Consider the following 24,792-nt stretch of genomic DNA (forward strand, 5'->3'; position numbering starts at 1 on the left):
CCTAGGAAGTCAGAAACGTCAGTGAGTTGGCTTAGTGCTGAAGAGAGTTGCCTGGCCAGCTACAAAAGAATCAAGCACAGACCCAATATATGTAGTGAATGCAGCCCCAGTAAGTACAAGATGCAATACCACACCCCGTATATAATGTCTTCATTTCCTTCTACTTGTACTTTGCACTTTAATTTCACTTAGCTTTATTTTTAACTGATTTGAATTTGCCCTTTCAAAATCCATCTCTATTTTCCTGATGAGACTGTGACATACACTTGTGCAGTTTTACTTTCTATCTTTCAGTTTCTCCCCTATCACTTCATCCCATGAGAAACACCGTGACCTGAAAGCCATTAGTGCTGGAAACACATGACAGAGAGCTAGTCTTAGACACTGTCAGAAAGAGGGATCTGCAAATTACTTCCAGTGCAGGGTCTGAAAGTGCATTATGTTTTCTGAGGACTGGTTGAGGTAGCTTTCAGACTACAGTATTTCTAACAGAAATGGTATCAGCTTGGTTCTACCCTCTCATGAGTTCAGTTTTTGCATATCTATCACAGTAAGGATGGTGACACAGCTCCATAATCACGTGGACATGCCCTAGGCTGAATGAAAGGGCTATTCTTCTTCCCCACACATTCACAGTTTTGCCTGCTTCACCCATATCAGTGAAAAAATAGGCTTGCAATTCATCACAGCACGCAAGCAGAATATCCAGGAATCTGTAACACAATAGACTGAATTTCAGCTTCCCTGAACAGTCATTTGGCTTACAATGTAAATCTATAGCAGCAGTGACCTTGCTATTAATAAAAGAATCACTTTAAAAAAAAAAACACTGTAGGGTCCATAGCTACAGACACCATTAGTGACCAAACATCATCTACTTGGACTACTGCCATAATTAAAAGCATTACCTGGATATCAGCCTAGATTCAAGAAATCTTTTGTAGTGGTGGAAGAGGAAAGAGGTGTCTGCTGCTGTCAACCCACTGCAAAGAGAGAAGGGAATGAAACTTTAAAGCCTCTGACAAAATGCAGAGGTGTTGAGCCATGTGCTCTGCTTCCCAAATACTTCATGTAGACTTTGTGAAGCCCTAGTTCTGAACTAAATAGACCCTTTTAATTAATAAACAAAATGCTGGAAAAGAACATATTAGCTGTCCTAGTGTGAAAAGACAGCAACAGCAGGAAACTAGCAACAGCAGCCACTGCAAATGGGAGGTTGCTTGCCTGGTACTTTCCTGTGTTCTAATAAATACAAAGAATGTTGCCATTTTACGAGAGATGGAAATATGGGAAGTGCAGAAATTATGATTTCTTACTGCATGGGTTTGTTGTTTTTTTTCCTCCAGATGTTTCTTAACCAGAAGTGCTTGACTTCTGCCAGATAGGCAGAGCCTGGCAGCTCAGCAGCAGCACAGGGAAGGGTCATGACCAAAGATGAGAGCCTTATGAAATGACAGATTCAGAAAAGTTTGAAATAGAACTACAGAGGGGATCCTAATAACATTTTTTTGTTTCTTGGGCTAAGTCAAGCACTGCTCACTTTCTCCACCTGAAGAGCAGATTTTCATAGATTTGCTTTTCCCTGCCACAGGTGTGACATTAACTCACTGCCATACAAAAAACCCAGAGAGTAAACCCATATCATAATGCCACATCTGATTTTGCCAAATGGTTCTCAGAATGCCTGTGAATGCTGTTTTTAAAAAGGGTTCTTACCTGAGCATTGCCAGCACCCTCAATGATAACCAAACTAATTTCATTTGGGCATAAAAGAAGGTTATTTATTGAGCTGCTGCTTCACACAGCAGCTTGTCTAATTTATTAAATTAAATTAGAAATACTCCCTGTATTGGTAGAAGTGAAGACATATTTGTAACAGATTACCGGCATTTGTAGGATGCAAAGGCAGTGTCAAACACCAAAGCTGCCTATAATGATACACTACAGAAAAAAATTATCAAAGAACATGAAAAAAAAAAGTGGACTTACTCAGGTTTGGAGGAACTCCTTACTGACAATCAGCACTTTCTTCTGGAGAAGAGCTTTCAGATGTAGACTCACTCCTATTCCTACGTTCAGTTGGCTGTTTCCAGGCAAAGCGACCTTTGAATTCAGGAACAGAGACCAAGTGTTTATGATCTACCTGTGAACCTTCAATCTGATCTGAAGGAAATAAACCATCAGAATACAAGGAGTAAAGGTTATCACCTTCGGGCCTTGCCCAATTTTTATGTAAAAAAAAAAAAAGTATGAATAGCATCAAAATTGCTATAAAGCAGTGAAAACTTCATCTACCATGCTGATGCTTCTTGCAATTGCACTGAAGACTCTGACTGACCACAGTCTACTATTCTGAAGGAATTCTTACCTGGGAAATTGAACCTGACAGTGGAGTCTGAAAATGAAAGCACAGCAGAGGACAGATTAGAGCAATTCCTGAGCAGTTAAATCAGCATACAACACATCAGAAGGTGAAACCATGAAACATTATGAATGTGCCAGTCATTGCTTTGAGGAAGCTCATGTGCACAGATAGCTGCTGCTGGCAGTGGCAGCTGTTTCCAACGTTTAGTATTGATGGAGTTCTCATTAATAACAAAAGGAGAAACAATTCTGGTAACTTACATAGCATTGAGTCCTTTCTGACACTTACAAGCACAGAACACATTGACTTGGTATCACTGCCAGGAAACAGGCAGGCATCTGCCTTCTGAATCAGAAGCTCTAAGCGAAGAGGCCCAGCTTGGACATGAGGTAAGGGAATAGGAGTCTTTTCCCTTCTGGCAAGTGTAGTTTATTTAGCATCCAAAATCGATGAGTGGAAATATGTAAGATGAAATTAATAAGCTGCCCAAAACTCAATTCAGATAAAACTTTATCAACAAAACCAGTACCTTCATAACACACAAGTAGAAAAATATCATACATTCTGACACATGTGACAGCCAAAATTAAAAAGCTGAATACATATGTTAAGCTATCACTGAAAACATTCCCTACAAATTCCTGGACTAGTGTTCACCAGCCAGTTAATACGATGGAGTTCTTAACGATCAGTAAATAGGAATAAGATGACCAGACAAAAAGCAGTATAAATTGAGTAACTGTTTGCATCTCTTCTGTAAGCTCTTTCCCTGGTTATGGTTGCCCTTTTTTTTTCTCTCTGGCTTTTAATCTTACCTACATTCTTCTAAAAACAGAATTATAGGCTGTTGGCTTAAGTCTGATACAAGTTGGCTAGATCGTGTGTGTTGAGAAAATGTTCCTGCTCCCATCAAACAGAAAGCAAGGAAGATCAGTAAGTGATTTGACCCTGGGTGCAGGCATTTCTTCCTATTGCAAGTTAGTTATTATCTAAACAATTAAATGTATCACAGTATCACCAGGGTTGGAAGAGACCTCACAGATCATCAAGTCCAACCCTCTACCACAGAGCTCAAGGCTAGACCATGGCAACAAGTGCCACATCCAATCCTGCCTTGAACAGCTCCAGGGACGGCGACTCCACCACCTCCCTGGGCAGCCCATTCCAGTGTCCAATGACTCTCTCAGTGAAGAACTTTCTCCTCACCTCCAGCCTAAATTTCCCCTGGCGCAGCCTGAGGCTGTATCCTCTCGTTCTGGTGCTGGCCACCTGAGAGAAGAGAGCAACCTCCTCCTGGCCACAACCACCCCTCAGGTAGTTGTAGACAGCAACAAGGTCTCCCCTGAGCCTCCTCTTCTCCAGGCTAAACAATCCCAGCTCCCTCAGCCTCTCCTCGTAGGGCTGTGCTCAAGGCCTCTCACCAGCCTCGTCGCCCTTCTCTGGACACACTCAAGCATCTCAATGTCCTTCCTAAACTGGGGGGCCCATAACTGAACACAGTACTCAAGGTGTGGTCTAACCAACACTGTCTGTGCTTTGTATAATGATAAAAGGCAAGAAAAGATCTGGTATAAAATTTCACTCACTCCTAAATATCTATCTCCATTTGCAGCACCTACCTACAGTTCAAAGTTAAAATGGTGGACATTTATGCAATATTGGTTAACAAAGATAGTTGTTCAGTTGTTTTGTATCAGGAGTGTGTATGTGTGTAGTCTTCTGGAGGGATTGGAGGGAAAAAATTTTAAAAAAAGAAAAAAAAGAAAAAAAAGAAAAGAAAACCACACCTCCAAGGTAATATGGACCTTGTCTTGCTGCCTTCACAGAGAAATGGAACCTTCTTACCAACCTCAGGAAGAAGGGCCCGAAAAAGAACAAAAGCACCCTTCCCTTTCCCTGTCTTCAGTCTGAACTGGTTTTCTGCCATGGTAGTAGTCTTTTCTGAACATGAAGGATCCTGATATGGGATTCCCTTCTGCAAACCAGCAGCCAGGTAAGATGTGTCAGGGTTTTTTTAGCACTCTTTCTTGACTGCTCACCATCTTGTTCTGCTTAAGAGGGAAATGGCAATGGTGGAGGTCAAACAGATCTCATACCCAAGCAGCCTGGCTTGCAACTCCAATGCTCCTGTGTCCTCAGCCCTTACTCTACTGCTTTTCCTCTCCTAACAATAGTAGGTAAAACAAAGAGGGATGAGACTCTTCCTTTTCTACCTGTTTGACAGTTTTCATGGCTTTGGTGTTGGTTTTTTTTTTTTTTTTTTTTTTTTGGTTGGTTATTTGGATTTTTTTTGTTGTTGTTCTTTGTTTTGTTGTTTCTTTTTTTCCCTTTTCTTAATACAGGTATTCTCCTCTTTCCACAACATGCAGGTGAGTTCCCAGCTCCTCTCTAAAATGACAAGAAATGTTCACTTCACTTGTCACAAAAAGCAAGAAACTGACAGTCACAGGACTGGCATAAGATTGGTGATGTGGAGTTTGCTTCTCCCATTCCCATCTCTGCCCTGAGTGGGGGCTGATGGCCATCAACATGCTTTGGAAGGGCAGAGGCCTAACGCTGCGGAGGCCTTGCTGGCCATGCTTTCCAGGCAGGCCACTCTGGCTTCCCCCTGCCATCGGCCTTGCCCACTGGGATGGAGCAGTCTGCCAGAGTGGAATACATTGGCACAAACCAGTGCAGATGCCTTCACGTGCCAAAGTTCCCCTATATAAGGCCATTCACAGCTGACAGCCTTGCAACTAAATAAGCCTGTCAATAGACCAAGCTACTACATCTGTGCTTCGAGAAGCCACTGAGCCAGACCCTCTCTGACGCCTGCTCTTACAGAGGACTGTGCTTATCCGCAGGGCTCAGCTGAAAGGCTGGGCACAGCTCTCCAGCCTCTGTTATGTATGCTTTCCCTACACATGGTCATGAAGGTACATGAAAATCCCTTCTGGTCGTTGACAGGGAAAAGATTCCCCAAATCTAAAAGGAAACATGTTAAATGCAACCATGTGCACGACAGCTCAGCCCTCCACCCTCTGACTGTGTCTCCAGCCATGTTTCTTCCACACGCAAGAGTCTCAAAACAACACACATCTGGGCTGTGACTCTCTGGAGCCAGACGGCAGCCACCTCTCAGGGCCATGGTCCTGTAGTAGCCCACAGCATGCCAAATGAGCACAGAAAGTAGCCTGCAGCCTGAGGTAGCAGCCTGGGTCCAACAGGGAGCCCGCCCCAGATCCAGCAAGCAGCTGATGTTCAGCCTTTTCAAGGCAATGTGACACAGGTGAGGTAAGCCACGCTCCCAGGGGATTTCCTAACAACGTGAGTGACAGCAGGTTTTAGACCTCATTTTGGCGCAGAGGAGCTATGCCTCAGATGCTCAGGACACCAGAGAGCAGCAGGCAGACGGTGTTCGTTCATTTGTGGTGCTAAGGCTGAAGAAAAGTTGGGGAGTCAGTCAAAAGCAGCCTAAGAGGGGCATGGAGACCTCCAGCTGCCGGTCTGCACGGCTTCCCTGCTTTCACAGGCCTCCCAGCTGAGCCGCGTCCCTGAACGGCCGAATACTTCTCTCGGCTGCTCTCCCCGAGGGGCTCCAGCTCCGCACGGTCAGGCACAGACGACCCCTCCCGCTGGCCCACCACGTACCTGCCCTCTCAGCGCTGCGTCACCGGCTGCCCCGCGCTGCCACCCACCTGCGGGCAGGAGGCTGCCCCGCCGGTGGAGCCCCAGCTCCTCTTAGCGCTGAGCTCTGCCTGGGAGGATCCAAACTGGCATCCTGGGATGCTGGGTTGTTATAAACCTCAGCCTTCTCAGGCTCTAGTCTAAACGAGAAGTTACTTTTCTCTTTGAATAGTTGGCTAGCGGCGACATGACATCAACGGGGAGCAGAATTCAAGCAGAACAGTTGAATTACATCATCCAAAGGAACTGGAGCCCCTCACTGCATTTGAAAAAAAGAAGACAGCTTAAAGCAAAATCAGATGGATTTATTTTTCCTGGCACAATGAAGTTCAGTCATCTTTCTGAAACAGAAAATATACATTTGCTTGTTTAGTCATGAATTAAAGATATTTTCTCCTAGGAGCTGTTTATATTATCTTGAAACTTTCCTTCTGTTTCTGAACCTCAAATAGTTAACATAAGAGCTTCAAAGGCTTTGTGGGATGAACACATGGGACAGAGGACTTTAATTCTCTTTCCATTTCATACAACCATAGATAAAGGGTTTCAAGTGACAGGACAGCCTTAATATTTTGAACATCAAACTGCAAGTTTGCCTTAGAAATCACCGCGTTGGCAATGCCAGATTTAAGTTGTGTATTTTTATCATCTGGTTCAGATGTTTTTATTTTTCTTTATTGCTAAGGAAGACCACTGCATGTGGGCAGAACTATTTTACAGCCATATTTTAGAGGGTTGCTTTTATATCCGAGTAAGAAAGCATTTAGCTCTGTTTAGCAATAAACCGAAGTGAAGAGACTTAAATGCAGATTGGGTCCCAGCTCCCTTGGTGCCAGAGCATCCCTACCCACAGGGATAGGGTACAACACAGTGTGTTGTCAGCGTTTGGTCCCCCACTGCTATCCCAGCCCAACCATCCCAGTTTCATTGTGAAGGTCAGGCAGCCATATGGAAAGATTGAAGCTAAGTTGGCAAAAGGCATGATATTATAAAAACAATTAAGGGTGCAACTTCTGGCAGACAAGAGGAGACAACATAGTGCAAAATGAAGCAGAATTTGCAATTACTTTGCATCGCAGATTAAAATTTCCAAGGCTACTTCTTGGTTAGGAGTTATATTGTTGGTTAATTTTACTGTCAAACGAGACATGAAGTGAATGTAGTTTGAGAAGAGAGATCACAAGACGGTCTGAAAAGGAAATCACTAACCATGCCTAGTGATTTGCACCTTGTTTAAAATGTGTTAAAAAATGATAATCACACAGAAATCTTACAGTGCATCTGAAATGCAGCATCTGGTGAGAGATATATACCATCCATGTAAAATAAGCTACTTCCACTACAATGAAATCTCTGGAGCTCCAGATGGAAGTGAGATATGGGTTGCTGGGCTAGAAACACATTGGAAAGAATATGGACAACCTCCACCTCAAGACAAAAGATTAGGTAGGAAAACAAGTTAGGCTTGACACTAATGAGGTTCCAGTATTTACTGGACCAGAAAGCAATTATTAGTCCACACACTATCACCAGGTAAAAATCTGCACTGGTATGGAGTCCTGTGGGGAAAGAAAGAGGAACTCATTTCAGTACCATGGTGTTCACAAGAGAAAGTATTTTTCCCTTTGAGGTCAGAAAATCTGTATAGATACAGGGCTTACACAGATGCATAACTTTGGGGAGGAAGAACAGAGACAGACAATAAAGAAAGAACTGTGAAAAATACCTACAGCTCCTCCTGTGTTTTGATCACAACAGGTGTGTCACAGTTTAACTCCAGCCAGCAGCTAAGCACCACACAGCAGCTTTTTCAGTTCCCAACTCCTCCCAGTGAGATGGGGACAGGAATGGGAAAAAAAGAAAATGAATGGGTTGAGATAGGAACAGTTGAATTTGAAAAAAAGTTAGAAAAAGGAATATAACAAGAACAGAAAGTGAGACTATAAAACCCAAGAAAGGACAAGTGATGTTCACTCCAGTTACTCACCACCTGCTGACCAAGCAGTGTTCTGCCCCTTCCAGCCAACTCTCCCCAGTTTATACACTGGGCATGATGTCCTATGGTATGGAATATTCCCTTGGCTAGTTTGTGTCAGCTGTCCTGGCCATGTTCCCTCCCAGCTTCTTATGCTTGCTGGGAGAGCACGGAAAACTGAAAAATCCTGTTCTTAGAATAAGCACTACTGAGCAACAATTAAACCAGTTATCAACAATGTTCTCACACTAAACCCAAACCACAGCACTGCATGCACTACGTGGAGGAAAATGAACTCCATTTCAACTGAAACCAAGACAAGGTGTTTGCTGAGCTTGGACATTTCCAGAACTTAGCTCACAGCCATGAAAACTTCAGCAGATGTGTTTGCCTTGCCCTGCTTAAACAGATGAACAATCAACTCCTCCTGGGGTTTCCTACTGAGGTCAGGCATGTTAACCCAAAGCTCAAGACCTTCTGCAGTCACATTTAATACTTGCAGCATGAGCAACAATGGCCTAATTTGCTGACACTGCTAGAGACAAACCCTTTCAACTCCACAGCAACTTAACTTTCACTCTAGGAGGAGTAAGTTGTAGCATTCTGGTGCTAGAGATGTATCTTTGGAGATGCTTCAAGTAAGTTGTGTGTATAAAGGACAAAGATGGAGGGGAAATTAATTTAAGCACAACATTAACATGAAAGTTCTACTGATGTAATTGGTTATTTTCAAGTAGTAGCTAGCACTAATTTTGGTGTAAACATATCAACTAAGTACATTTTGCTAAACTGCTATTTAATCTACTCCTCCCTGCTCCCCAAGGTTAATATCCTCAACCAAAGTTAAAAGACCTGCCTTTCAGCTCAAGTTTCAAGCTTTCAACCCATACAGGAAGTTTCAAATTTATCTTCTTTACTTGGACTTCCAAGAAATTTCCATGTTTGGATATTAAGAAACTCCCAAATTACCTTCTCCTATAAAAAGCTAATTACAGGGTAGTGCTGAAGGCTTCTTTTTTCCTTTTCAAATATAAGTCTAATTCCTTGTGATGGTTTGGGGGTTACCCCGCCCCTCCCACACTTTGTATTTGCCCCAGCTAACTCAGACGGCCTCTGGGAATATAGATGAAGCAATTTATTTACAGCTAGCAGAATTTACAAGCAGCTATTTACAATATATATAGTTATATACAATTATATACAGAAATATACAAAGGATAAACGATATGAAAGCACAACTCCCCTCCCAGAAACCTGAGTCCCCAGGAGGGGCTCTCAAACCACCCCAACACCTCCCCCCGGCCCTCTCAACCTTACCCCAGTTCTCAGGAAGAAAAGAGGTGCAGCCAAGAGGTTAGGGAGCAAGGTCAGTAGGAGCAGGGTTAATGAGACGTTACCAGGTCTAAGGCAAAAGCAAGAGTGAGAGACAAAATGGAGAATAAGTCTTTCTTCTTCCCAGAGTTCTCAGCGAGACTGTGAGAGAAGTTGACATCAATTGTTTTTCATTTCACTGCCCGTTATCTAGTTCTGTTACCAAAACATTCTAGCTTGCTTCAAACTAGCACAATCCACCCCTTGTCTACTTCGCTCAGAGTATCGCTGAGAATTATCCAATCTAATCTAAACCAATATTTACAATAAACCAATATATACAAGTTCATTTCACACTTCAATCAGATGTAAGTGATTCAAAAGCTCAGAACAGGGACTCCCAGATGATGTTGGGTTCGTGCTCACGTACTGTAGATTCTATCTTAGATTCTCTCAGTGTTGGGCGCCGATGTTACCTAGAACAGAAAACTCCTAACAGCTTGAATTTAAACTCTCTCAGCTAAAGTTAAATTTCTCTGTGGAATACACTGGATTTCACCATTCTCCTGCATTACCCAGTATGTATGACCAGGACCTTCAGCAGAAACCACCCCTCGGACAGGTTTCCCTTCGCCCGAAGGAGAAAATACCCAAACAGTTTTCCCTAACAGATTCTTCTCACGTACAACAGGAACTTTATCACCGTCTACTGTTTGGACCAAATCTGATTGTGCAGGTCCTGCTCTGTTTACTGAACCTCTACTATTTACCAACCAGGTAGCTTGTGCTAAATGTTTGTCCCAGTTTTTCAGAGTTCCACCCCCCATGGCTTTTAGGGTGGTTTTCAGCAAACCATTGTAGCGTTCAATCTTCCCTGAAGCTGGTGCATAGTAGGGTATGTGATAGATCCATTCAATACCATGCTCTTTGGCCCAGTTTTTCACAAGATTATTCTTGAAATGAGTACCATTGTCTGACTCAATTCTCTCTGGAGTTCCATGTCTCCACAAGATCTGTCTCTCCAAACCAACAATGGTGTTACGTGCAGTAGCATGTGGAACTGGATAGGTTTCCAACCATCCAGTGCTGGCTTCTACCATCGTTAGCACATACTGCTTGCCAGAACGAGATCTAGGTAAAGTGATGTAGTCAATCTGCCAGGCTTCACCATACTTGTACTTTGACCATCTCTCACCATACCATAAGGGCTTAATTCGCTTAGCCTGCTTAATAGCAGCACAAATGTCACAGTCATAGATGACTTGGGTGATAGCATCCATGGACAAGTCAATTGACCTATCACGAGCCCATCGGTATGTTCCATCTCTGCCTTGATGTCCAGATGAATCATGGGCCCACCGAGCTAAGAACAGCTCACCTCGGTGTTTCCAATCAAGGTCAATGTCAAGTTCAGAGTTGGTATCAACTTGAGCAATCTTAGCAGCTTGATCTGCCTTCTGGTTGTGTTGATGTTCCTCAGTTGCTCTGCTCTTGGGCATGTGTGCATCTACGTGCCGCACCTTCACTGGAGTTCTCTCCAGCCGTGCATCAATGTCCTGCCATAGATCAGCACACCAAATAGGCTTTCCTTTCCTCTGCCAACCATTCTTCTTCCAGTCCTTTAGCCAACCCCATAGAGCATTGGCTACCATCCACGAGTCGGTGTAGAGGTAAAGGATAGGCCAATTCTCACATTCAGCCACATCAAGAGCAAGTTGCACAGTTTTTACCTCAGCAAACTGACTGGATTCTCCTTCTCCATCTCTCGTTTCGGTAACTCTCCTGGTTGGACTCCAAACTGCTGACTTCCATATTCGCTTGTTTCCAACAAGACGACAGGAACCGTCTGTGAACAAAGCATAGTTCTTTTCCTGATCAGAGAGATCACCATAGGGAGGAGCTTCCTCAGCACGAGTTATTTTCTCCTCTGGAGGTTTGGAACAGTCTGTGCCTTCTGGCCAGTTGGTGATCACCTCCACCAGACCAGGTCGATCAAGATTACCCATTCGTGCTCGTTGGGTTATCAAAGCCATCCATTTAGACCAGGTTGCATCTGTGGCATGATGTGGTGATGAACCTTTGCCCTTGAACATCCAGTTAAGAACTGGCAGTCTAGGAGCTAAAAGCAATTGTGACTCAGTTCCAATCACTTCAGAAGCTGCTTTCACTCCCTCATAGGCTGCTAGAATCTCTTTCTCAGTTGCAGTGTAATTTGTCTCTGAACCTCTGTAACAACGTCCCCAGAAACCAAGTGGACGACCACGTGTCTCATTTGGAGCTCTCTGCCAAAGACTCCAAGTTGGACCATTGTCACTGGCAGCCGTGTACAGAATGTTCTTAATGTCCGGACCAGATCTCACAGGACCCAAGCCCACTGCATGGACTACTTCTCGTTTGATCTGATCAAAGGCTGCTTGTTGTTCAGGTCCCCACTCGAAATTGTTTCTCTTACGAGTCACATCATGCAGAGGTTTGACAATCTGACTGAAACCAGGAATGTGTAGTCTCCAAAATCCCACCACACCAAGGAAAGAAAGTGTGTCCTTCTTACTGGTGGGAACAGCCATGGTAGAGACTTTGTTGATCACATCCTGAGGAATGTAACGGCGACCATCCTGCCACCGCACTCCCAGAAACTGAATTTCTCTGGCAGGTCCTTTGACCTTGTCTCTCTTAATGGCAAAACCTGCTTGCAACAGAATGTCAATGATTTTGTTACCTTTCTCGAAGACTTCCTCAGCAGTTTGGCCCCACACAATGATGTCGTCGATGTACTGGATGTGCTCTGGAGCTTTACCTTTCTCCAGTGCATTGTGGATGACTGAGTGACAGATGGTTGAGCTGTGTTTCCACCCCTGAGGCAAACGATTGAACTGATACTGGATTCCTCTCCAGGTGAATGCAAACTGAGGCCTGCACTCCTTTGCTATGGGAATAGAGAAGAAAGCATTAGCAATGTCTATGGTTGCATACCATTTAGCCTCCTTCGATTCCAGCTCGTACTGGAGTTCCAGCATGTCTGGCACAGCTGCACTCATGGGTGGCGTCACCTCGTTGAGGGCACGAAAGTCAACTGTCAGTCTCCAGTCGCCCGTAGGTTTACGCACAGGCCAGATGGGACTGTTGAAAGGTGAATGAGCTTTCTCGATGACAGCCTGATCCTCCAATTGACGAATCAGCTGATGAATGGGCAACAAAGAGTCACGGTTAGTTCTGTACTGCCTATGATGAACAGTTTGAGTTGCAATTGGCACTTCCAGGTCCTCTATGTCATGATGTCCCACAACTGCAGATTCATCAGAAAGTTCAGGTCTAACAGACAATTTCAATTTATCATCCTCAATCTCTACAGATGCTATTCCAAAAGCCCATTTGTGACCCTTAGGATCTTTGAAACAACCTTGTCTCAAAAAGTCAATTCCCAAAATGCAAGGCGCATCAGGACCAGTTACAATAGTATGTGTCTTCCACTCTTTACCAGTTAAACTGATCTCAGCCTGTATCTTAGTTAACTCTTGAGATCCACCAGTGATTCCAAAAATAGAAATGGACTCTGTCCCTTTACAATTAGATGGCAATAAAGTACACTGAGCACCTGTGTCAACTAAAGCCCTGTATTTCCAAACTCTTGAACTGCCAGGCCACCTAATGAATACATTCCAATAGATTCGGTTCTCTCCACTATCCCTTTCCTCCTCCTGGCTGGAGGCAGGGCACCCCTAATGCTGAACATGGCATGTAGGGTGTACACAATGATTGGTGGTGTTGCGAGAGGAATTGCAACTGTTGGAGCAATTGCAGTTGCTCTCAGGAGCTGAAGAAGTGACAGCTACTTTCCTGGCATTATTGCCTCTGCTTCTGCCACTCTGCAGTTCCCTGACTCTCTTTGAAAGAGCTGAAGTAGGTTTACCATCCCATTTGTTCATGTTCTCACCGTATGTGTCACGCAGAAGTATCCACAGTGACGCACGTGATTGCTGCTGTCTGGGTGGAATTTGTCTCCTCCTGGGCTGGAATTGCCTTGCAGGAGGTGGGCGTCTGTTCCTGACTGCAGAAACATGCACCCATTCAGATGATGCAGGAATGGTATCCTTTACCAGATTGGTAATGTTTTTGAGATCCTCCTTCAGTTCTTTCATGCTCTCCTTAATGCCATCTCTTATACCATCTTTAAGCTCTGTAGTCATAGTCTTTATGGCACAGATTATACCAGAATGTGACAAGCTATCCTCAATCTGCCTGAGCTGGTCAGTGAATTCACCAACAGTGAAAGATCTTCCATTATCACTCCTTGCTAGAAACTTACTGGCCAAGATGTTAGCATAGGATGAAGGAGCAAGCTTAATCAGCTTCTTCATGAGACCTGTTCCCAAAGGAATATCGTCAGGTTCATGAGTACCATGATCTCCATAAAGCACTTCCTTCACAGCAAACTCCTTCAGAAGCTTAATTCCCTGCTCAACGGTGTTCCACTTCTTGGCAGCCCATGGCAAATCATCTCGGGAAGGATATCTCATAGCCACAGCCAACAGAAGGCGTGTCCACAAGCTAACCCTACCAAGAGGACTTGCTAGGTGTTTGTCCACTCCACTCTCCTTAGTGAGTGGTCCCAGCTGCTTGGCAGACTTGTCTCCTACCTGCAGGGCATTAGCACCAATGCCACGGCATCTCACTAGCCAGCTTAGGATTGGCTCACCTGATTCCCTTGTGTATTCCTTCCTAACTTCCCTGACCTCTCTGAGTGGATCCTTGGAGCCTTGGATGTCATCTTCCTCCTCTTCTTCCTGTTGTTCTGGTGGTGCCGGGCCTAACACAATCTTCCTCATAGCATTCCTAAACTCATTGGAACCATCCTCTCTCCTGGCAGCCAACCTCCCAGCGCTCCTCTCACTTGAGTATTGTTGTCTCAGCACATCTACAAGGTCTCGCAGACTAACTATCTCCTCCTCCTCTTCTTGCTGCTGATCACCAGAGGTCCCATCTCTTACATCCTCCTGTGAACCACTCTTTGTCTTAGCTTTTGCCTTAGCAGGTGCCAGAAGGGCCTGAGCAGCAACAGACTTGGATGTGTCTGCTGGAGGATTTGAATCTTTAGGAGTCTGACTTGGAGCATTTGTATCCTTAGGGGTCTGACCTGGAGCTTGTGAGTTCAAATCTGCCTTGCTTTTAACAGGAGGATTTTGGTTCTGGTCTGCTGGCTGGGGTTTCGAATTGGCTGAGCTGGTGTCATTAGGATTTGGACTGACTGGGCTAGCGTTACTAGCACTAGTAGTATTATTAACATTAGTGGGATTATTTGCCTGTCCTCCTGGGATGCCTGCCAACCCTGACTTGTTTTCATTTTTGCTAGGAACATTCTGATTTTGGGTACCGACCTGTCCTCCTGAGGCTCCTGCTGAACTCTGTGGCTTGTTTTGGTTATCCTTATCATTGTTTACGTTAGTGGCGGGAACGCTGGCTGTGTTCCCAGCACTTGGAGAAGGAGGGGCAGAGGCTGGCAAGGGGGAAGCCGATGACTGTGTTCCCTTGTTTTGCTGTGAAAGAGACTGCTTCTGAGACACAGAATTTTTCCTAGTCCTTACAGAAGCTGGTTTTGAATTTTTCACCAATAATGCCAAAATTAATATGAATATTAAAATCATGAGGCAAATATTAAAAATTGTGAGAAGAAAAACAGTTTTACACGAGCATGTACCTAGGCAAACAGTTGGAATTCCTGTCTTAGGCTGAATAACTCTCATTAGAGCCATATTTAAAGCAGAATTTCCATTGATTGTCACATTATTGACCAGAGCTCCTGTAATGTCCTTGGTAATATTCTCAGAGATATTAAAACCAGCATAACCAAGAATAAAATCACCCCAGCTCCAGAACATATCTGAAACCTTAGCTTTAGCCTTATTATAAGCCAGATCAATGAAATAAGCAACAATTTGACCTTTTAACCAACTAAATGCCAAGAAAACAAAACCAGACCAGAGCAATGCACCAACCAAATACAATAGCTGCTTGATTAGCTTCATCTTAATTCCCAGAGCTAATTTCCACTCACTGAAATATCTAGCCCCACGTTGGGCAAGCCAATTAAAAATGTGATGGTTTGGGGGTTACCCCGCCCCTCCCACACTTTGTATTTGCCCCAGCTAACTCAGACGGCCTCTGGGAATATAGATGAAGCAATTTATTTACAGCTAGCAGAATTTACAAGCAGCTATTTACAATATATATAGTTATATACAATTATATACAGAAATATACAAAGGATAAACGATATGAAAGCACAACTCCCCTCCCAGAAACCTGAGTCCCCAGGAGGGGCTCTCAAACCACCCCAACACCTCCCCCCGGCCCTCTCAACCTTACCCCAGTTCTCAGGAAGAAAAGAGGTGCAGCCAAGAGGTTAGGGAGCAAGGTCAGTAGGAGCAGGGTTAATGAGACGTTACCAGGTCTAAGGCAAAAGCAAGAGTGAGAGACAAAATGGAGAATAAGTCTTTCTTCTTCCCAGAGTTCTCAGCGAGACTGTGAGAGAAGTTGACATCAATTGTTTTTCATTTCACTGCCCGTTATCTAGTTCTGTTACCAAAACATTCTAGCTTGCTTCAAACTAGCACATTCCTGAATTAAGTCTTGGCACAGGTAGTAATTTCAGCAACAAGTTCAAGGACACAGAAGAGAAACAACCACAATCTACTGTGGATGCATAAACTGAGGTGGGAAAGGTGCTTGCCAAATAACTATGAGCCTTAATTATCAGGAGAACAAAATCTCAGTCACTGAAAGATTACTTTCCAGAAAGAGGCTTACAAAACAAAGTATCAGGTAACTCAATATTAGTTTATTAAATCAGCAATTTTTATCACCACTTTCTAAAAATGATTACAAAGCATATTAAAATATATTACAGTATCTGCAAGGAATTTATTGTGTAATAAAAGTGCAACAGTAATGAACTTACAACCTTGTTTGCCCAGTCAGACAAACCAAACCACACTGTTCCAGATCAAGCCTTCCCTCAAAAATAACAGTGCCTTTGAAGTAGAAACACAGTATTCAAAAAAAATACTACAAAAGGTGAAAATGTGAAGTATAAAAAGTTGATGCTCATTCTCTCAGTGCTAAGTTACACATACTCAAACCATACACTTCTAACTCTGCTTGAATTCCAGCAACTGAAAGACCCACTGAAGGGAGCATGTGTTGTGAAGGAAAGCAAATTAGAGATAAAATAGAGCACATTTCAAGTACTGTGGATGAGTGTTGTTGGAAATGTTAGGGAAGGAATACTGCAGCTTTGAGACAAAAACCCATACCATATCCAACTAAAAACTAGGATCTTGCTCTGACCAAAAAACAGATTAAAAAGAAAAATCTTTGTAAACTCACTATTTTCGGCTTTAAAAGACTCCTGGTGGTAGCAGTAGGCCCAGATTTTCTGTTCCAATCTACAACCAAATTCTTATTTGTGGGGACAGGACCAGGGTTGGGATTTAAAACTATTGCAGAATAGTTGGAGAAGAGGTAAAAGCAGCATACTCTACTTTCATTTATGGCACCAGGCTACCTTAGTGAGCACTGATTCCACCAGAGTGATTATTGACTATTTTTATTGGTCTTGCAGCAAACGTAGTAAAAATCCTAGGTGTAAAATGGCCAAATTCAGCATCTTGGTCTTCCTTCAGCAAACATTAGTAACAGCACACCAAACACCAAAGGTTAGCTCACACTGCTGTTCCTGAAAACTGCTCAGAACACAACTTCATGAGAGAAGGATATCCTGTTTACTTCTCATGCTCCTAAGACTTGAACTTACTAACTCCACAGAACATTGGCCATGCTCTTGCATGTGGCTGGTTTAACCAATGGAATAGGTTTGCAGGACCTGACAAGCTCAAGAGCCAGCAAGGCAAATGGAGTAGGCTCACGGTTCTGTGAGGAGGCAGTGAGAAAAGAGAACCCTTCCCCTGAGCAAGAGCAACCTGCTATCAGTTCAGCTATGCAAGAAACTGCTGTCCAAAGTCCACGACATGTACTTTATTCCTATTAACCAAGTATGATGCCAGTACACTGCACTACAACTGTCCAGAAATACTTCTACACATGTACCTTGGCATGCCAATCCTGAAACACCTCTATTCCTTCAGGTAATCCACCCCTACTCCTATACATGCTTCATGCATTTACCTTCCAAATTCTACAGGAAAACCAAGCAAAACATTTCAAACCTATCTACACAAAATAATGTAACTTATCAAACTGAAGCATTTCACTTTGTCTCTCCTCTGCCCACACTAGCACACCATTGTGGTGACCGAAGAAAAGGCTGTGTTCTCCATTTTACCATCAATAAAGCCAGAAAAATAAAATCACTGCAAAACTATCCTGCTACACTCACTGAAAGAAGATGGGATCATATGGCTCCAATGCATTTAGAGCATCACCTTCGAAGCTACACACAGCAGGAACTCAAACATAGCTTCACCCTGGGAATCCTGTGCTGCTGAAGATCAAGATAAGGCAGATAGAGATAGAAGATGAGCATCTTCCCAGATTCTCTCAGCCTTGCCCACACTACAGTAGTCTTGAAACACAAGCTTGTTTTCATTCTCCTGGTGTCTTTCCTTTCTAAACTAATCATGTTGGTCATTAGTGTATGAGCTGTTACTGATTGCAGACATCACACACAAACAAGCACACATTACTACTACTGCAGTCTGGTTTTTGTTTGCTTTTACAAACAACTCCTGCAATGTCAATAGATTTCTTGTTGAATCAAGAATAAAGCTACTCTGCAGGTGTACAGTCACACAGGTAGACTCATGGTTGAATTTCACAGCTCTACTAAGTTGTGCTGAGATGCATCAAGGCTACTTTGGCTCCTATATTAGGTCTAAAAGAAATAAAGTTTGCATGTTTGAGTGAAAAGAGAAAAAATTGAGAACTGCAAAAAAAACAAAACAAAAACAAGAAAGATTTAACCATGCCAGGGTATCCTTGATAGAGGCCTGGAAGCCTGGCAAGATAAATGTATTCTATCATTACTTACAATAGCTTTATTGCTTTCCCCATGGTACAGCCTGGCAATGTTCATGGTAATTTCGCATCAGAACAGATTCAGGAAGATAAAAGGTCTACAAAGGTCTTAAGTATTAAACCAAACTGACAACCTACAAATGAATGATTTGAAGTTAGAAGCTGAGGCTCTGTGGTGACCTACAAATGTGAACACATAAATGTTATGAAATCCTTAATGGGGAGACAATACTCAAATGAGTTCCCTTCCCACCCCTACTGCAAGGATGCTGAAAACCTTTTTGGCTTGCTCTGCCTCAGAAGGCACCACTCCCACCACTTACCCAGACCCAAACTAAAAAGTGCTCAAAACTACAGTACCTTTGATGCACAGGGAAATTCATACTATACATGGAATACGAGTCAATTGCTGCTCAAATGCACAGAGAAAAACTTGTTTGATTTCAGAAAGAATTGGCCCTCCCTGAAAAATTCAAGCTCACAAGGCCAAAAAACTGTGGTTTAAGGTACTGATAAAAATCAGTGGTAAGCAGCCGATAAGTTTGGCTTCGATTGCGCTGTTAGAAAAACGAATGCCTATTAAGCATCCATTTCTTTCATAGATTGTTCTCAATACAGCAATAATAGCCACTCTATGCTAACCCACTCCAGGTGAACCTGCTCTGGCAGAAGAGTTGGACTAGATGATCTCCAAAAGTCCCTTCCAAGCTTACTATTCTGTGATTCCATGATCTGGAGTGACCAGTCTATCAATTATTAGGGTCAGTGTGGAGATTTGCATTAGCTTCCCCATCTTTCAAATCTGCCACCATAGGAACAGAATTCCTCTTTAGTGGTTGTCAGCTACACTTTGGAAAAAGTTAAAACTTCTCAGAAATATTATCTATTAAAAATATATATATACACAGAGATAACTGTAAAAATAAATGCAAACAGAAATTAAACGGCTATGAAAGCTTCCCGAGACAATTTGATGTGCTTTGAAGAGGCAGAGTTGAGCTCTGCACCTCTTCTGAACATAAAGTGGAGCCTGATTTCAATGGAAACATGATTTATCTTTTTTTTTTTCAGCTTATGAAAACATTCTGATGTCACTGTGAACAACTTGGGTATTTATCATCTGCAGGACACCTAATCCAAAACCTCAAAAGAAACTCCACATCCAAAGGAGCAAAGGAGATGTAGGTTCTTCCAATGATAACACTGAGTATACAGTGTTGTAGAGAATGGAAGAGGCAGGTCTTCAGATAAGAAGAAACAATGATGACAGACTGAAAGGATCATTCCAGTAGTTTGCATTTCTAGCTATGAAGTTTTAAGACAAGTCTGCTCATATTCTCAGCACTTAGAAGACTTTGCCCATTACTCTTCTCTCTTTTTCTCATTCCCTATTAAATAATTAAAAGAAAACTAATAACTTCATTTTTATGAGCCTTTTCTTAAAACTACAGAGATGCAGACATATACTTGATGCCTGAAGTATGTTTTCAGCACAGAAAATGTTACTTGCATAGGCAGGTGAATTTAACATTCAGAGCTTCCTTGCACTATTTAAGTTAGTTTGGAGAAATTTATGGTTGATAAGTATTTAGGTTTAGTGAAGGTCAGTGGTTTTTACACATAGTCCTTTCTGCTGTATGGTTGTAAAGGCAGCAAGACACAGAAGCAAGACTACAAAAACATTTTCACCTTATGACAGATCTATACAAGGCACTTGTGATAAGCATGTCTGAGTGAAGGTCAGCAGGGACAGTTACATGAATGTTTCCCTGCTATCATGCCTCTAATTTCAGTAGCTTGCGTGAAATGTGCTGCGAGGTTTAAAAATGTAAGCCTAGTCTTCAAATTTTGGTGATTTCAACACGTTTAAAGACTTCCAAGCTCCTCCATGTATTTTCACTCTACAGTCTGGAAAGGTTTCCTGTGAGATGGTGGCACCAGGTGGGAAGGGAGCGTGCCAGGCAGTTCATATCCATCCAGTTTAATCTTGATGAGATGCTTTGCTAATGCAAACTCCTCATCATCCAACATCCCATCGCCATCACAGTCTGAAAGTTTCCAGATCTTGCCCAAGACACTGTTGGGTAGTTTAGAAGTCACCATCTCCTTCTTGGCACTGATCCCAGATATTTTGCCATTAATTGGTGACAAAGTGTAGAAAATCTCATCGTAAGCAGGTTTATCTTTGGCAACAACCCATTCATCTTCATCAGCTCCTTCCTTAGCACCTTCTCCATAACCATGGCCGAAAGGTCCTGCCATGGTGCCATCAAATGCTCCACCTTGTACAATCTCTGTGGGCATATTGCTTTCCTCCTGAGTGATTAGGCTCATCAGGGAGGCTATCTTGTTGGCCAGCATGTTATCCACAGCTTCAATGAGCTTTGGTTTCAAAGAATGAAATTTAGTGAAGTCACATGTCTCCAACAGCTCCTGTTAACAACAAAGGTTTCAGTGACAGCAGTTAGAAACATTCCCAAGACACTGGAAGAGATAAAACAACTGCCTTCATATTAAAATAATGTTATCTTTTGAAGCAGTTACCACAACTGAAACTCCTCTTGAAAGAGAAACAAAGCTGCCACGTATGTACCATACGCCCAATATAGTGATCCAACACATTAAAATGATGTTGCAACAATGCATGAGCTCACCTCCTAAACGACATTAACACCACCATTTTCAAAATGGCAAAGCATAAAAGCATAGCAGCTAATGCATGTTACCCAACAACTTCTTGCCATTTGGTGAGTTGCTTCCAACCATCAAAGAAGGCATGCAAACGGGTCTGCAGTCCTGCTAGCACTTATGCAAGTGTTTAAAGTTAAAAATAGATCCAAGAGTTTGCAGAACTGATCTGATTTCTTAGATTAAGCTTGTTTGTGGTTAGGCCCCCTACCAATAAAGAAAAACTGAGCTAGGATAACAGCACCACTGTTTTTATAGAAGTGCTGCCAGAAATCATTAAGTCATACAGTCCTTGCTGGGTTTTCCTGTATGTAACACCCACCAACCTCAGTGAGATGTTTAACTAAGCGATAGGTGATATTCCAACACAAGCCCAAGCATGTTTCATACCAGAGCCCCAGAACATAAAAAATGTTTTAGGCAATTATTAAATGATTTCTACATGCAAAATGATAGCTGGGAAGAAACAGCTACAGTGGAAATTGTTAAAAAAAACAATCTCTCCCTCCTCACCCCACCCAACCTCTCTGAAAACGGTGTTGAACTGTTTTAACAAGTCACATCTAATTACCCCAGGTTCCTGCTCCCAAACATGTCAGAGCTGGAGCGCCATGACCTCAAGAAATCTGAAGCACAGCCAAGTGGCTTTGCTCACGCACACAGAAATGGTATTTCTCAGAGGAAAATCACCAACCAACAGCCATCGCTGCTGAGGTGACATTCATATGCAATCATCTGACTTAAGGCAACTGATCAGTGTAAAATTATGGCATGCAATAAATCTTAGAAAGCAAAGGTCAAACCTGCTATCTGTTTTATCAGCATTTGGCTCCTCATTATAGAGGTGACTAATCTCTCATGCATGTATTTGCTGCCATCTGCTGCTGAGACTTTGTGACATGCATTGTTAGTTTGATAAAGTGATATCCAAACTTTGTTTCAACAAGCAAGTGACCACCTCTTATTCTTTCATACTGCATCACTCACAGAAGTGACAACGGAAAAGACTAATTTTTTTCCATGCAACTTCCTTTTAAAGCCTAACTCATGAGACTCTTCCAACAATCCTGCCTGTAAAAACCTTGCTGAAAGATGTATACTTTGCTGTCTTATACCAGTAATTAATTCCAAAGTCAAATATTTTAGTTCATTAAAACAAGTCTGTGCATCCCTGCAGATAATCAGCCAGTCATCACTTTTTCTGATTAGCAGTGTAAATGCATCCCATAAATTGTCAGAATGTAAGTGATAACGTGAAAAACTCCCTCCATCACTCACAGATAGCCAAATAGTAGCCATCAGCTTCCAAGATGAATTACTTTCTCATTCAAAGGCCATTCCAGAAGCCTATGAACCGAGATGCAAAAGCTGCAAATTGAGGCTTGAGGAATAAATCAAGAAGTATTGCCAACACTTAATTAGCTGTTCTGCCCTAGGGTACTGTCTAAACATCTCACCTTGAATAGGAGGACAGAAATAAAATAGTGGAAAAGTAACAAAAAATGGTAGTAAGATGGCAAAAAGTTCAGAAGAGGAACAAGAGACTAAGAGTATAATTTGGGAACTTCTATCTCTCTCCTTCATAGCAAACAAGCTCAAAAGAAATAGGAAAAAAAAGACGATGATTTTTAGTAGAGAGAGGTTTTAAGTTGCCCCTCGCAGGTAACACATTTCCTTTATTGCTCACTATCAGGCAGTTTTAATTAGAGTAAGAACAGATTCAAGTTAAAATTAGTATTAGACTAAGGATGCCTTTACCTACACAAGTGCTTGACAGCATGAAAAAAGTGATATAATATAAAGGCACACATTTAGGGTACAACAAAAGAACCAATGTGACCTTTTCATGTCAACTGACATTTGCACAAAACCTTTAGTACTACCTGCCATGAGGGATCAGTTTTTGACTAAAGGCACAGAAAGTCTGATTCTCTGATTCCCTATGGCAATTTTTGTAGTCCTGTATCAGTGGATGCACATTAAAGAAGGTACTATTTTTTGGTTCTGTGCTACTGGGAGTCATGCTAACCCCGTAACAGACACATGCTTGTCACTTCACCCTGAAGAATAATGCTAAGACACATTGTCTTACCTTTTCCAATTTGGCAATCCTACTGGAAAGTCAGTATTATTTCAGTGGAAGTGTAAGCTATCCGCTTACCTGCATTTTCTTAACTTCAGGGAAGTCTCCTGCTGAGATATGGTATTCCCTTTGCAGCTGGATGTAGATCTCTGGTAATTTGTTGATTAGTTCCTTCTTCTTGTTCTCTTTTCCAAAGACAGAGGGCATTTCTTTTTTCAGATAGCTGATGATATAAGCATGAACCTAAGAAGAAGCAAAACTGAAATCAAGACTACTGTTTATCTATACTTAACATTGGTATTTTTCACCCAGCTCATAAAAAGAAACAGAAATAATACACTTCCTTAAGTCAGTTCAGGGATAAGATATTATTAACAACTCTTTCTGGAATTTCATGTTTACATCAACAGTTACCAACTAGCCTTTACTGCTTTCAGCATCCCCTTCAGGAGCAGAGAGAAAGTAAGCACATTTAAAAGAAATATACACACACAGCTGCAGTTCAAGGAGAGGTATGGTAGGATGCTATCAGTACCAACAGTGAAAGTAAAATGAAGGGCCCCAAACCATGTCCTGACATCACATGTATTGCTTGTACACAGAGTGCCAGCCATACTGGCCCATCTATTCCATTGGAGGAGATTTGCAACTTCATTTGCCTTGCAATTATTGGGGGAAGCAGTGGGAAAATGTCTCAAGCAATCCAAGTATACTAACCCTAAATTCAAGTATGCCAAGGGCTTATCTGATTGAAATGACACTGCACTCCCACCTGTTTATTGAAGTCAAATGTTCTCCACAGCTGGGGAAATCTTTACAGACCTCGGGCCCTTCTTAATTAAAACAAGGATGCAGCTGTTCTCAAAACAGTAATTATAATCTTCTCTCACACAGAGGGGGAGAAATAATGTTAAAAGATGTCTATCAAACCATTGAGAAGTAAAAAGCTGAAGTTTTGAAGACTGTAGGAAGACAATACCACAGAAAAGTGACTATGCAGATGTGGTGCAAAGCACAACAGAATGTGCCTTACAGTATTCTGTACAAACCTCATACAATCTGTACAGAGGAAGTGCTCTCCCACTCCTTTCCTTATTTATTTAGGAGGTTTACTGGAAAATTAATATCTCTTTGTTCTTAAAAGAAAGATTAGGTAACCAGATTTTACTTACACCTCTTAAAATAACAACTTTCACACAATACTGTTTCCTCCTATCTAAAAGAAATGCATGTATTTTAACTGCAGATAACTTTAAATTTCTGCTGAGGAGAAGAAAACCAGCATCAAGAAACTGTTTCTGTATAAACCCACGACATGTTCAAACAGGAGAGATAGGAGTATTCCTCCAGAATTTCATAACTGATTCAAAAATATATTTCTAAGAGAGTTTATAAATAATTGTAAGCAATTTTATGGATCCTATGCTTAAAATACTACTTCTAGCAACATCAGAAAAGTATGTTTATATTTCGCAGGCACTAAGTTGCAGATGCCTATGCTAGGCAGACCAAGGTCTGCCAGTAAGCACATGTGTTTCTTGTAGATAAGAGCAGTTCCCATCTTCAGTATGTGATGGCAAGTCACAGGACTCAAAAAAAGAGAACGGCTTGATGCCCAAATTTGACAGCAAGTTAACAGCTTGCCTTTGCTTTTGGTTACCCTACATGTTT

General features: G+C 42.3%; 1 protein-coding gene across 1 annotated transcript in view; it reads right to left on the bottom strand.

The window, feature by feature from the left end:
• Positions 1-16,135: 16,135 nt before the first annotated feature.
• EHD4 (EH domain containing 4) overlaps positions 16,136-24,792 on the bottom strand; it is a 31,851-nt gene continuing 23,194 nt past the window's right edge. The window contains exons 5-6 of the mRNA XM_064146234.1: positions 23,200-23,364; positions 16,136-20,783 (exon numbers count right to left, since the gene is read on the bottom strand). Of these exons, the coding sequence (XP_064002304.1) occupies positions 20,247-20,783; positions 23,200-23,364 (702 nt within the window). The 3' untranslated portion in view covers positions 16,136-20,246. The remainder of the gene's footprint in view (positions 20,784-23,199; positions 23,365-24,792) is intronic.

Source organism: Pogoniulus pusillus, chromosome 1, assembly GCF_015220805.1.
Source record: "Pogoniulus pusillus isolate bPogPus1 chromosome 1, bPogPus1.pri, whole genome shotgun sequence".
Classification (NCBI taxonomy): Eukaryota; Metazoa; Chordata; class Aves; order Piciformes; family Lybiidae; genus Pogoniulus; species Pogoniulus pusillus.